This window comes from Colossoma macropomum, unplaced genomic scaffold, assembly GCF_904425465.1.
Source record: "Colossoma macropomum unplaced genomic scaffold, Colossoma_macropomum, whole genome shotgun sequence".
NCBI classification, from domain to species: domain Eukaryota; kingdom Metazoa; phylum Chordata; class Actinopteri; order Characiformes; family Serrasalmidae; genus Colossoma; species Colossoma macropomum.
In genome coordinates, this window is record NW_023495902.1 from 286,414 (window position 1) to 301,466 (window position 15,053).

Below are 15,053 nucleotides of genomic sequence, written 5' to 3' on the forward strand. Positions count from 1 at the left end.
GTTGTTTTTTCTAACTCTGCATTTCAAAAATCTCAGATACTGCATACACAACCTCCACCATCTCTCTGATTACCTTTGTGTGGTAATGTTAACAATAATATATTACAGTGATGGTGAATAATGAGGAGACAGAGCTGAACGCATGTCTGTTTATTAGGGGGAATAACATTAGCTAAAGCGTTTGGGAAATGGAGACTGAAACTGGGGAGCAGCAACACTGATAAACAGTACGAAGTTCTGACATAATATTTAGTGCTTTCGTTTAGTTGTACCTTTGTTGCATCAGTAACGGCAGCTGTCTGGCTGTCTACCTTGATCATTTTGATTATGTGTTTATGTTTCAGCTGTGTGCATATGGTCAGTTGCTAGGTTACAGACATGATGGTTTATTGTCGACTTGAATTGAGTTAAGATTTCCTAACTTCAGATAAAATTCTGTAAGATAAAATAGAATATATAAATTAATATTGGCTCCTGTCATACTAAATTTTTAAAAATCATATCTTGAGCATTCAGATCTTAAGTTAAGACAAAAAAGATTTTTTGTAATAGTTTCTGTAATACAGCCCCACGTCTCTCACAATCATTACATAATATCGTGAGTTTGATTATTATCATTACATTTTCTAACTTTTGTGTATTCAAAACCGTACTTAAAATGTAAAATTATATTCAGTATGATACATTTATAATACAGGAAAAATATGAGGTGACTGAATATGTGGCTCATATTCATGACTTAATGTTTAAATTGAATTGCATTGATTAATCAAAACTTAAATTTAAACTTAATGTTTAAATTTGATTAAATTAATGATTAAATTTTAGATTCTGAGATCAAGATTCAATTTGATTTTTATTGTTTTGTGTGTATAAATTTAGCTGACTCTGCAGAGTTCTAATTTTATACTACACCAGTTGGTTGGGCTCAAATGGAAAAAAAGGATTTACTAGAATTGAAATCCAGTTGTTTGAGCCTGAGTGTTTCAGCAGCATAAGACCCGCCCCTCCCCACCTACTTTTATCTGATTGGAGGCATTCAAATTGTTTCTACAAAAGACTGTAGATGAAGACTGTAAAGAGACCAAGAGGTGTATTAGTGACCAAGACACCAAGAGGTGTATTAGTGATACAGCTTTACAGTGCAGTGTGTCGTTCCATGTTAGTACAATCTGTATTAGCTACCAAGTGTTACGAGCTAAAAGAAACTGGATTTTTATTAACTTACAGGTGATTTATGATTTTCCACAGACACAGATTCAGAGACTGATATTTTCAGATTCAGGAACTGATTTTCAGCAGAGAACTGGACAAAGCTTTGGGTAAGTGCATAAAGCTATATATATATATATATGTATTTATTCTAAATCTCAGACCTCAGGAAACAGATTACTCAGAACAGAAAACCAGGCTTAACTGGCCTGTTGTGTTTGTACATTCAAGGAATTTGTCTTCAGTTACACAGAAGCTCACAGTTACACCGTAACTGACCGTAGAAGTTCACACTAATATTGTAACACAGAATATTTCAAGAAGAATTTAAAGTTTAGACTTTTGAGGAGCATCCAATCCAAAACACAGAGCTTTCTGTTGACACTTGGCCAAAAACAAAAAAAAAAAACATGATAATCCAGTACTAAATTGTAATGTATTGTACTATATTCAATACATGCATATAGGAAAAGTAGGATGTGTATGTTGTGCTACATCATTTTAATGGGAGAAAGCAATATGAAGAATGAAGAGGCTATCCAACCTTTCTATTTATTAATATAGGTTTTTCAGTATTTTATATGCTTCTACTGCATCAGTGCAGTTCAAATTTACACACATAATGAATTTGCACTTTACTATTTCCTTTGTTTAAAATAAAATAGTTATATAAAAATATATTTATTAATAAGCATGAACAGAGATATTTTACAGCTAAGGCCATACAGACTCAAAAGCAGAGGTACATAAAATTTAGAGGGGCTTATAATCAGATGGGGGCATCTGAGAATATGTAATTTGCCACTGAAAATAAGCAGTTTTGTTGACCATTAAACTACAAGATAAAATGACATCACTATCATTTGTTTTAAATAAAAATAGTTTCATTTAACCATGGATTGTACCAGGTATTTCTGTATGTGTTTCCAGTCAAGGGATGGGTGTTTTGTTTATCTTTCAATTCCAAACAGTTTGTTCTGGTTTCACCTCTTTTATTGTTGGAGTGGAGCTACGTTAAACCTTTGTATGCCATAGTCCAGTCCTGGGTGAGCCACTGTCCTGCACAGTTTCAGGTATTCCCTCCCCCAAAACTTATGAAAAATGTAATAAATGTGACACGGCAGTTATACTGTCAGTATGTGGGAGATAAATGTAGGGAGCTCTGTCAGGTGATTTAAGGATTGGAGGCATATGAACACAGTGTGGTTAAGTTGTGAAAGTAGCCAAAATCACCACATATCATTACATAATCAGTAACTAAATCTAAGATGGACACAATAATCAACTCATTAACACTGAAAGCATAAACTCAGTATATGCAAATTTAACAAATAAGAACACAACTCAGGAATGCAAGGAAACTACCTTTTTGATACATATGAAAAGCTGCTGAAATTGCAAGATCAGAGTGCTATATTGCCTATATTGATCAAGAAGTTGATCAATATAGGCAATGAAATCCAGCTCATAGAGCCTAGCCAACTAATTGTGACACCACAAGCACTCCAACCTGGTGAAAACAAGATAAGCTACTTAGACTTAGACCCTAACCAAAGTCCCACAACGTTGCACATACAATGAAGATTTACAAGGAGCGTTAAAAATTATTTTGAAAATTCCATCAGTTTTTCGATCATCTGGACCATGCTTATTTGACTACGTACTGGACCAGGGTGACAAGGCATTGTAATCTGATAACATTTGTGATAGACAAGCAACCCGATGGCGATGCGTAAAACTCAATAATCCCTGTGTAGGGAAAGAGAACTAGAGAAGTAGAAGACATATTTACTGTTCAAAAGCACGGTAAATATGTTGGGTAATTGGGTATCGCATTCCTTTAACAAGATTGGGGGTACTCTAATAGCCTGTTTTTTCTTCTACTTTTATTCTAATCTCTTCTCTTTCAACTTATTTTATTTTACAGTAAGCTTAGCCTGAGTGCATGGAACTGAGAATAAATGCTGATGTGCCTTGGAACTTCAGCTTGCTTCAGTGAAATTATAATACTACATGGTTTTCCAAACACATCTATAGCTGAACTTGATAACGCGATAACAATGGAAAACACCTACTACATACTATACTGTAACAAAACTGTGTTAGATACATAATATGTATCTGAAAAAAGCATTGACCTATATTCTATCCAATTCTAATGCACAGTTTTACAATTTCAGAAAAACAAAAGCCTGAGATGAGATTAAGTATGTGCGTTTGATATCGCTGATCAGGTAATTGGCTTTTCCACAGCTGACTGAAGTTTAAGCTTTCTTAACTCTTTCTGCCAGATAATGTAAGTAGGGCATTCATGATTTAGACTAATTTTGTCTTTTTCATTTTGTTCTTCCAGAAATGAATTTCATCCTGGTTCAAGACTTCTCCTGCTTGTAGAGTGGACTTCTGCAAGTCAGGACATTCTAGCAAGAGCAGTGTTCAGCTGTTCAAAGAGAGAAAATACAAGAATATGACATCCAGAGGAAGCTTTAGTTCCAAGCAAACATTATTTGCTCCCCTCCACATGAAGACTTCTCACAGATTAACACGGAAACTCAGCAAGGAGAGAACTCACAGCTGCTCAGAGTGTGGGAAGAGTTTTACTGCACACAGTCACCTCAAAACACACCAGCGCATTCACACAGGAGAGAAGCCGTATCACTGCTCAGAGTGTGGGAAGAGTTTTAATCAACACAGTCACCTCCAAACACACCAGCGCATTCACACAGGACTTAAACCATATCACTGCTCAGAGTGTGGCAAGAGTTTTAGTCGTCAGAGTAATCTCAAAACACACCAGCGCATTCACACAGGAGAGAAGCCGTGTCACTGCTCAGACTGTGGCAAGAGTTTTGGTCATCAGAGTACTCTCAAAACACACCAGCTTATTCACACAGGTGAGAAGCCGTATCACTGCTCAGAGTGTGGGAAGAGTTTTAATCAGCAGAGTTCTCTCAAAACTCACCAGCACATTCACACAGGATTTAAACCACATTACTGCTCAGAGTGTGGGATGAGTTTTAATACACAGAGTTCTCTCCAGCAACACCAGCGCATTCACACAGGAGAGAAGCCGTATCACTGCTTAGAGTGCGGGACGAGTTTTACTCAGCAGAGTACTCTCCGAACACACCAGCGCATTCACACAGGAGAGAAGCCGTATCACTGCTCAGAGTGTGGGAAGAGTTTTACTCGGCAGCGTACTCTCCGAACACACCAGTGCATTCACACAGGAGTTAAACCGTATCACTGCTCAGAGTGCGGGAAGAGTTTCAGGCATTCTTATTCTGTGAAGATACACAAGTGTATTAAGAGCAGTGGTGGAAATGGGCAGTAACCTTAATACCATGCCGGAAGTCTGGAGGGAACAGTGCATCCATCCCCAATTTAAAAAATCTGGATAGAAGATTATTCAAACATTGTATTTTTAAAGAGAAAACCCACCATTTTTATTCAAGTATTTGGAAGTATGAGTATAAAATGAAATATAATTTACGGTACTGAACACCAACATTAATGTTTTAATGTTATTTGTTAGTTTGCATTGTGTGATATATGTGTTTTATTGTTTCTGGGGTTGTGGGTGTTTTGTGTTTGGGGTTGGTCCCAGTGGGGTGAAAGTCTGTGACCTTCCCCATTGTTTCAATATAATGCTATGTTCCCCGTTTCCTGTTGTTCTTTAATAAAGAACATCTAAAGAGCAAAGTGTGACTACTTTGTGTGGTGGTACAACACTGCTTAGATTTGCACACAAATTTCCAAATGACGTATTGAATTCTCTCTGTTCTGATTCCAGCCTGTAGCTGAAGTACAGGTTTGTGGTTCTTACACATTTTTATTGACACTGCAGCAGGAATAAAACCCTCTTCAACCTCTTACTATGTTGACATTGTCTTAATGGGTAGAGAGATTGTTCAGGGAGGTGCTAAGGGAGTTCTAAATTAGTAATGACCTCATTGTTATGTAGATTTAATAGATAAAGTACAAGATAGATGGCGTGCTCAAATGCTACTGACATAAGAACCATCATTCAATGCTCTGAAGAACTGGCATTCCTCACACTCCACACCAACATCCATTGCGATTATCTCTCCAATGTATCCCAATCACAGAATCACTGTATATGAAAGTTGTCTACAAATATGCATAGACCAATGTCAAGGGAAAGCTTGGCTGGTGTTTTCTATAATTTTGCAGATCAATCCAGTATGCTTTTCCCGTGGGACATGATCAAAAAATAAATGCTGCATAATTTCAGAGTCACCTTCATAACATATATCAGTGATGATTTTCATCAGTTTTGAATCTTTAAATAACAACAGTCTTCACTGGGTAAAATTGATGGATTATTTTATATGACAGCTCTATAATCTTAGTTGTTATAAAGTAGTTGTTTGCCTTTATAGCATTTTTCCAATCCTATTTATTTTTCAAACCCCCCAGATTTTATGATTGTGTAACTGCAACTGCTCCAAATTATTCACAAAAAAGATTAAAACTTTAAAATTATGTGAACGCAATACAGACCTATGTGTGCAGGTGTGTGATTAAGTTTGTATTTTTATGTGTAATTCATATATTTTTAAGACTTGCAGTAGCCATGCACTATTTAAGCTGCGTTTTCATCACAGTAAGCCACATCACTTCCATCGCCAACTGCTGACCGTTTTGGGGGCACGCTGATAAAACACGAGCAGCTGAGGTGTAAAGTAGGAAGTGTATGCAAAAATTCCCATAAACACTCTCCCAAACCTTGTGGAAAGCCTTCCCAGAAGAGTTGAAGCTGTTATAGCTGCAAAGGGTGGACTGACATCATATTAAACCCTATGGATTAAGAATGGGATCTCACTCAGGTTCATATGCGCGTGAAGGCAGATGAGCAAATAGTTTGGCAATATAGTGTACAGTGTAAAGGATTTGGGCCTTGTTAAGATTGGTTTAATTGTTTTTTTTTCAGTTCTTCATTTTCTTTCTCTTTCTCTCTCAAACTTATTAGAAACCCACTTACTTGAGAGTGTGATTGTGTCCTGTGAAAAGACGTGCGTCTGATTGGCTGGCTGCATGTGTTATTTCTTCAGCAGCTGTTTCCAACTTACACCTATTACACATTACACATACCCAACTTACACATTGTTGCTGTGTAGTTCAGCTTAGCTGTACAGTCAAATGCTTGTTTTACGAGTTGTGTATGGTTTTCTCTAGCAATGTATTAGATTAGCCCTAGTTATGCTTTCAGCCCAGTTTATCTCTACTACTTACCAGCAAGTTGAAGAACAACACCTGTAACTCTCCTATAACTGCCCACCAAGGTGTAGGACTGGGTAGCATTTCTTTTGGCCCATGTTTCCTCTGTTTTTGGCCTAGTCACGAAGTTAGGAAAGACTATTTTTGCTTCTTTATTTGCGTGCAGGTAAGTTAGTTCTCTAATCACCCAGCTACATCTAATATTTTTGTTGTTTTGGTGCATGCCCACTCTGACTTCTATCCTGAGTTGGTTAAGAAAACAGCAAAAAAGAAAGAAAATAACAAAACTTGATCTGCTTAAACGCTGATATGTTTTATGTTATGACTATTGCAAAACTACTAGACAGATCGTAACAGGCCTGACTCAGATTAACTCTTGCTGACATCATTAGGATGTTCATGAGGGACACCATCTTTGTTGACTGAATCTCACCAATGACACACTGTACAGTTTTGTTCTTGAAACAGTCAAAGTCTGCAATACAATAGCTCTGATTTGTAATGATGAATCAATGTGTATGCCATTAATTATGTAGACTAATTTACATACAATTTGTATGCATGAACTATGAACTGAATGAACTGAATGTATTGCCCAGGTCTGTGTTGATTACTTTCCATAAGCTTTTGTCTTGGTTAAGCCTTTGCTGTGAAGTTATGTATGTTTGTGTGAACATTTTAACTTTCTGAGATTATTTTTCTCAGTTTGTATGTATTTTTATTCTCTTAACAACATTTTAATGTTCCTGTAAACCTAAAAAAATCTACTTTTCTTTTGAAATTCACAGTGTGGTCTTGGTTTTTGGGATTTATCACATCACAGAAATTATGAGTGGGCGTTTCTCCTACATTTCTGAATTTTGATCTCAGTTGTGCTGTGGTAAACTGAAAAGCTTTACCTTGCAGTTCTCTTTGGCACATATAGACTGACAAGTCATGTAGGTTTAAGGTATTCTACCAGGCTATGTAACCTAATAGATGTAGACTTCTTTTTTTTGTTGATCCATAATGTCATCTACTTCAGAATCAAAACCACTTTATTTCACTAAATATGTTCCACACACAAGGAATCTGTCATAGTGTGTGCACACATGTAACATCGTAAACAGACCAGACATGGACACAGACTATAAGAAATTCTAAAAAAGAGAAAAAAATACAAATAAAATTAAGTGATTAAATGACTTTTATACATAAAACTGCTAACATGGAAAAAGCAAAAGGGATGAATGTGAATATGGAATATGTCTATGTGCAGAGAACTACTATTTACAGGACGATATAAACATTTATCCAGTTGTATAAATAAGTACCGTGGTTCAGAGGTGTTATACAGTTATACTGAAAGAGAGAACTGTTGGTTGTATATAGTGAATATGTGCTCTCAACTCACTGGAATAACTGTCCATTTTAGAGCGTCTGAACTGAAATGAACAGTTACCCCAGAGAGCTGAGAGCAGCACCAGAATCTCTTGAATCCTAAAAGCTGAGAAATAACATCAGAATTTCTGGCCAGCACAGCAAAAACTTCACTGTTGCAGTCTTCAGGGTCGTATCTTCTTCATTACAGTCCTCAACAAGAAAAAACATAACATAGAACATTCAGAAAACATTAAAAAAGGAAGACAAAAGCGGCACCTTCATAACAACAAGCATTAACTGATTAATGTAAGAATCAAGGAAGCAAAGGAGGAACTCAACAAGCCAAGCACACTGTCAAATGTTTGTGAAAACATCAGGCATTGCATCTGAGATACTTTATTAGCATAGATATGCTAAATTAGAAAGGAAAAAAACATTAATTGTGGAACTTCTTGAGTCTTTTCAACATATAATACTAATAAAATTAGCATTTTGGGGAGAATATGAAGAAGCACACCAAACTGGGTGTATGAGCTGTTAGCCAGCACAGGAAATTATATTTCATTTTATGCTCATATTTTAGAAACAGGGTTAAACAAAAATCTGTGGTTTCCCCTAAAACAGTTTGAATTCTGGGCTGGAAGCACCGTTTTCAGGAGACTTTTACTTCTGGAATGTGTTAATGTTACACCCACTGCTGCACGTTTTCACCACTGCTTTTGGTGCACTTGTGTGTCATCACAGATTTTGAACACCTGAAACTCTTCCCACAGTCTGAGCAGAGATACAGCTTCTCTCCCGTGTGAATGTGCTGGTGTATTTTAAGGTGATTCTGTACAGTAAAACTCTTCCCACACTCTAAGCAGTGATACGGCTTCTCTCCTGCATGAACGCGCTGGTGTGTTTTAAAATTACTCTGTTGAGTAAAACTGTTCCCACACTCTGAGCAGTGATATGGCTTCTCTTAAGTGTGAAGGCGCTGGTGTATTTTAAGGTAACTCTGATGACTGAAACTCTTTCCACACTCTGAGCAGTAATATGTTTTTTTTCCAATGTGAATGAGCTGGTGTTTTTTGAGATGACTCCCATGATTAAAATACTTTCCACACTCCAAGCAGTGGTGATTTCTCTCCTCGCTGTGTTTCTATGTTTGTCTGTGAGATGTGTTCATGTGGAGGGTACCAGATGACGTTTGCTGAGTACCACAAAGTCCCATGCATGATTTTTATATTTAACCTGTTTCAGAAGCTAAACTTCCCACTTGAAATGTCCTGACTTGATTACAGAAGCATATTTAAGCTGGGCAAGAAAGTGTAGGACTTGAAACAGGACATCATTCATTTCTGGAAGAAGACAAAAAGACAACCTAAACTTTATGTGCAATGCAAAAGTAGTCTGATCCAAATAATGAATGCTCGACTTAAATAAACTGGCAGAAAGTGTAAAAAAGATCAATTTACATCTAACATGGAAAAGCTGGTCACCCAACCTCTTTAAATAGACATATAGACCACTGAGGTTGTGTGGTCACGCTAATATTGGAAACTAAACTGGATTTCCTTATTTTCCTGAGGTAAATTTCCTGCTTGGAGATTTACCTCAGTTAATGCCATATTTCACTCAGCCTTTGCAGATTTACTTAAGCTAATGCTGCATTTTACATGGCTACTGCAGGTTTACCTCAGTTAATGCTGTATTTCATTCAGCCTTTGCAGGTTTACCTCAGTTAATGCTGCATTTCACACAGCCTCTGTAGATTTACCTCAGTTAATGCCTTATTTCATTCAGCCTCTCCAGGTTTACCTCAGTTAATGCTTTATTTCTTTCATGTTCTGCACATTTACCTCAGTTAATGCCATATTTCATTCAAGTTTTACACATTTACCTCAGTTAATGCTATATTTCACTCAGGATCTCCAGATTTACCTCAGTTAATGTTTTATTTCACTCAGCCTCTCCAGATTTACCTCAATTAATGCCATATTTCATTCAGCCTCTCCAGGTTTACCTCACCTAAAGCTGCATTTTACATGGCTACAGAGGGTTTATCTCAATTAATGCTGCATTTTACTCAGCCGTTGCAGATTTATCTCAGTTAATGCTGTATTTCATTCAGATACTGCAGATTTACCTCAGTTAATGGCACATTTCATTCAGATACTAAACATTTAACTCAGTTAATGCCGTATTTCATTCTGCCTCTCCAGATTTACCTCAGTTAATGCTGTATTTCTTTTAGCCTCTCCAGATTTACCTCAGTTAATGCCATATTTCACTCAGCATCTCCAGGTTTACCTCAGTTAATGCTTTATTTCATTCAGCCTCTCCAGATTTTCCTCAGTTAATGCCATATTTCACTCAGGATCTCCAGATTTACCTCAGTTAATGCTGTGTTTCATTCAGCCTTTGCAGATTTACCTCAATTAATGCCATATTTCACTCAGGATCTCCAGATTTACCTCAGCTAATGCTGCATTTTACATGGCTACTGCAGGTTTACCTCACTTAATGCTGTATTTCACACAGTCTTTGCAGATTTACCTCAGTTCATGCCTTATTTCATTGTGTCTCTGCAGATTTACCTCAGTTAATGCAATATTTCACTCAGGATCTCCAGATTTGCCTCAGCTAATGCTGCATTTTGCACGGCTGCTGCAGGCTTACCTCAGTTAATACTGTGTTTCATTCAGCCTCTCCAGATTTACCTCAGTTAATGTTTTATTTCTTTCAGCCTCTCCAGGTTTACCTCAGTTAATGCTCTATTTCATTCATGTTCTGCACATTTACCTCAGTTCATGCCATATTTCATTCAAGTTTTGCAGATTTACCTCAGTTAATGCCATATTTCATTCAGGATCTCCAGATTTACCTCAGTTAATGCTGTATTTCACTCAGCCCCTCCAGATTTACCTCAGTTAATGCCATATTTCACTCAAGTTCTCCATAATTATCTCTGTTAATGCTGTATTTCATTCAGCTATTGCAGATTTATCTCAGTTAATGCCACATTTCACTCAGGACCTCCAGATTTACCTCAGCTAAAGCTGCATTTTACATGGCTACTGCAGGTTTACCTCACTTAATGCTGTATTTCACTCAGCCTTTGCAGATTTACTTCAGCTAATCCTGAATTTTACATGGCTACTGCAGGTTTACCTCAGTAAATGCAGTATTTCATTCAGCCTCTGCAGATTTACCTCAGTTCATACCTTATTTCTTTCAGCCTCTCCAGGTTTACTCCAGTTCATGCCATATTTCACTCAGCCTCTCTGGATTTACCTCAGTTAATGGCACATTTTATTCAGTTACTGCAGTTTTACTTGAGTTAATGCTGTATTTCACTCAGCCTTTGCAGATTTTCTTCAGTTAATACCTTATTTCATTCAGCCTCTTCAGATTTACCTCAGTTAATGCTGTATTTCACACAGCCTCTGTAGATTTACCTCAGTTAATGTCTTATTTCATTCAGCCTCTCCAGATTTACCTCAGTTAATGCTGTATTTTACACAGCCTCTGTATATTTACCTCAGTTAATGCCTTATTTCATTCAGCCTCTCTGGATTTACCTCAGTTAATGGCACATTTTATTCAGTTACTGTAGTTTTACTTGAGTTAATGCAATATTTCATTCTGTCTCTGCAAATTTATTCTAGTTAATGCCATATTTCATTCAGCCTCTCTGGATTAACCCCAGTTAATGGCACATTTATTCAGTTACTGCAGATTTACCTCAGTTATTGTCATATTTCACTCAGGATCTCCAGATTTACTGCAGCTAATGCTACATTTTAAATGGCTACTGCAGGTTTATCTCAGTTAATGCTGTATTTCATTCAGCCTCTGCAGATTTACCTCAGTTAATGGCACATTTTATTCATCCCCTCCAGATTTACCTCAGTTAATGTATTATTTCCCTCAGCCTTTGCAGATTTACCTCATTTCATTCTGCCTCTCCAGATTTACCTCAGTTAATGCTGTATTTCGCTCAGCCTTTGTAGATTTACCTCAGTCATGTCATATTTCACTCAGGATCTCCAGACTTACCTCAGGTAATGCTGCATTTTACATGGCTACTGCAGGTTTACCTGAGTTAATGCTATATTTCACACAGCCTTTGCAGATTTACTTCAGCTAACGCTGTATTTTACATGGTTACTACGGGTTTAGCTCAGTTAATGCTGTATTTAACTCAGCCTTTGCAGATTTACCTAAGTTAATGCCATATTTCACTCAGCCTCTCTAGATTTACCGCAGTGAATGCTGTGTTTCACAAAGCCTCTGTAGATTTACCTCAGTTCATGCCTTATTTCACTCTGCCTCTCCAGATTTATCTCAGTTAATGCGTTATTTCATTCAGCCTCTCCAGATTTACCTCAGTTAACGTTTTATTTCATTCAGCTTCTCCAGATTTACCTCAGTTAATGCCATATTTCATTCAGCCTCTCCAGGTTTGCCTCAGTTAATGCTTTATTTCTTTCATGTTCTGCACATGTACCTCAGTTAATGCCATATTTCATTCAAGTTTTGCACATTTACCTCAGTTAATGCCATATTTCACTCAGGATCTCCAGAATTACCTCAGTTAATGCTATATTTCATTCAGCCTTTGCAGATTTACCTGAGTTAATGCCATATTTCACTCAGCCTTTGCAGATTTACTTCAGCTAATGCTGCATTTTACATGACTGCTGCAGGTTTACCTCAGTTAATGCTGTATTTCATTCAGCCTTTGCAGTTTTACCTCAGTTAATGCCTTATTTCATTCAGCCTCTCCAGATTTACCTCAGTTAATGCTGTATTTCACACAGCCTCTCTAGATTTACCTCAGTTCATGGCATATTTCATTCTGTCTCTGCAGATTTACTCCAGTTAATGCCATATTTCATTCAGCCTCTCTGGATTTATCTCAGTTAATGGCACAATTTATTCAGTTACTGCAGATTTACCTCAGTTATTGCCATATTTCACTCAGCTACTACAGATTTACCTTAGCTAATGCTGCATTTTACATGGCTATTGTAGGTTTACCTCAGTTTATGCTGTATTTCATTCAGATTCTCCAGATTTACCTCAGTTAATGCCTTATTTCATTCAGCCTCTCCAGATTTACCTCAGTTAATGCCATATTTCATTCAGCCTCTCCAGGTTTACCTCAGTTAATGCTTTATTTCATTCATGTTCTGCACATTTACCTCAGTTAATGCCATATTTCATTAAAGTTTTGCAGATTTACCTCAGTTAATGCCATATTTCTCTCAGGATCTCCAGATTTACCTCAGTTAATGCTGTATTTCACTCAGCCTCTCCAGACTTACCTCAGTTAATGCCATATTTCACTCAGGATCTCCAGATTTACCTCAGTTAATGCTGTATTTCATTTAGCCTATCCAGATTTACCTCAGTTAATGCCATATTTCGCTCAGCCTTTACAGATTTAGTTAAGCTAAAGCTGCATTTTACATGGCTACCTCAGGTTTACGTCAGTTAATGCTGTATTTCATTCAGCCTTTGCAGTTTTACCTCAGTTAATGCCTTATTTCATTCAGCCTCTTCAGATTTACCTCAGTTAATGCTGTATTACACACAGCCTCTGTAGATTTACCTCAGTTCATGCCATATTTCGTTCTGTCTCTGCAGATTTACTTCAGTTAATGCCATATTTCATTCAGCCTCCCTGGATTTACCTCAGTTAATGGCACATTTTATTCAGTTACTGCAGATTTACCTCAGTTCATGCCATATTTCACTCAGGATCTCCAGATTTACCTCAGCTAATGCTGCATTTTACATGGCTACTGCAGGTTTACCTCAGTTAATTCTGTATTTCTTTCAGCATCTCTAGATTTACCGCAGTTATTGCCGTATTTCATTCAGGATCTCCCAATTAACCTCAGTTAATGCAGTATTTCATGCAGCCCCTGTAGATTTACCTCAGTTAATGCCTTATTTCATTCAGCCTCTCCAGATTTACCTCAGGTAATATTTTATTTCATCCAGCCTCTCCAGGTTTACCTCAGTTAATGCTTTATTTCTTTCATGTTCTGCACATTTACCTCAGTTAATGCCATATTTCATTCACGTTTTGCACATTTACCTTAGTTAATGCCGTATTTCATTCATTCTCTCCAGATTTACCTCAGTTAATGCATTATTTCATTCAACCTCTCCAGATTTACCTCAGTTAATGCCATATTTCATTCAGCCTCTCCAGATTTACCTCAGTTAATGCTGTATTTCACGCAGCCCCTGTAGATTTACCTCAGTTAATGCCTTACTTCATTCTGCCCCTCCAGATTCAGGTAATCCCGTATTTCATTCAGCCTCTCCAGATTTACCTCAGTTAATGTTTTATTTCATTCAGCCTCTCCAGATTTACCTCAGTTAATGTCATATTTTATTTAAGTTTTGCACATTTACCTCAGTTAATGTCATATTTCACTCAGGATCTTCAGATTTACCGCAGTTAATGTTTTATTTCATTCAGCCTCTCCAGATTTACCTCAGTTAATGCTGTATTTCATTCAGCCTTTGCAGATTTACTTAGTTAATGCCATATTTCACTCAGGATTTCCAGATTTACCTCAGTTAATTCTGTATTTCACTCAGCCTTTCCAGACTTACCTCAGTTAATGTTATATTTCACGCAGGATCTCCAGCTTTACCTCAGTTAATGCTGTATTTCACTCAGCCTTTGCAGTTTTACCTCAGTTAATGTTTTATTTCATTCAGCCTCTCCAGATTTACCTCAGTTAATGCTGTATTACACACAGCCTGTCCAGGTTTACCTCAGTTAATGCTTTATTTCATTCATGTTATTCACATTTACCTCAGTTAATGCCACATTTCACTCAGGATCTCCAAATGTACCTCAGTTAATGCGGTATTTCACTCAGCCTCTCCAGATTTACCTCAGTTAATGCCATATTTCACTAAGGATTTCCAGATTTACCTCAGTTAATGCTGTACTTCATTCACCCTTTGCAGATTTACCTCAGTTCATGCCATATTTCATTCTGTCTGCAGATTTTCTGTAGTTAATGCCATATTTCATTCAGCCTCTGCATATTTATTTCAGTTAATGGCACATTTTATTCAGTTACTGCAGATTTATCTCAGTAAATGCCCTATTTCACTCCATGTCTACAGATTTATCTTATTTAATGCTGTATTTCACCCTGACTCAGCAGATTTATCTCAGTTAATATAACATTTCACTCAGACTCTGCAGACTTTACCTC

General features: G+C 37.1%; 1 protein-coding gene across 1 annotated transcript in view; it reads left to right on the plus strand.

Moving 5' to 3' along the window:
* The window catches only part of LOC118803449 (zinc finger protein 850-like), a 58,340-nt gene that overhangs the window by 39,174 nt on the left and 4,113 nt on the right, over positions 1–15,053 (plus strand). The window contains exon 5 of the mRNA XM_036563932.1: positions 3,787–4,485. Coding sequence (XP_036419825.1) covers positions 3,787–4,485 — 699 coding nt within the window. The remainder of the gene's footprint in view (positions 1–3,786; positions 4,486–15,053) is intronic.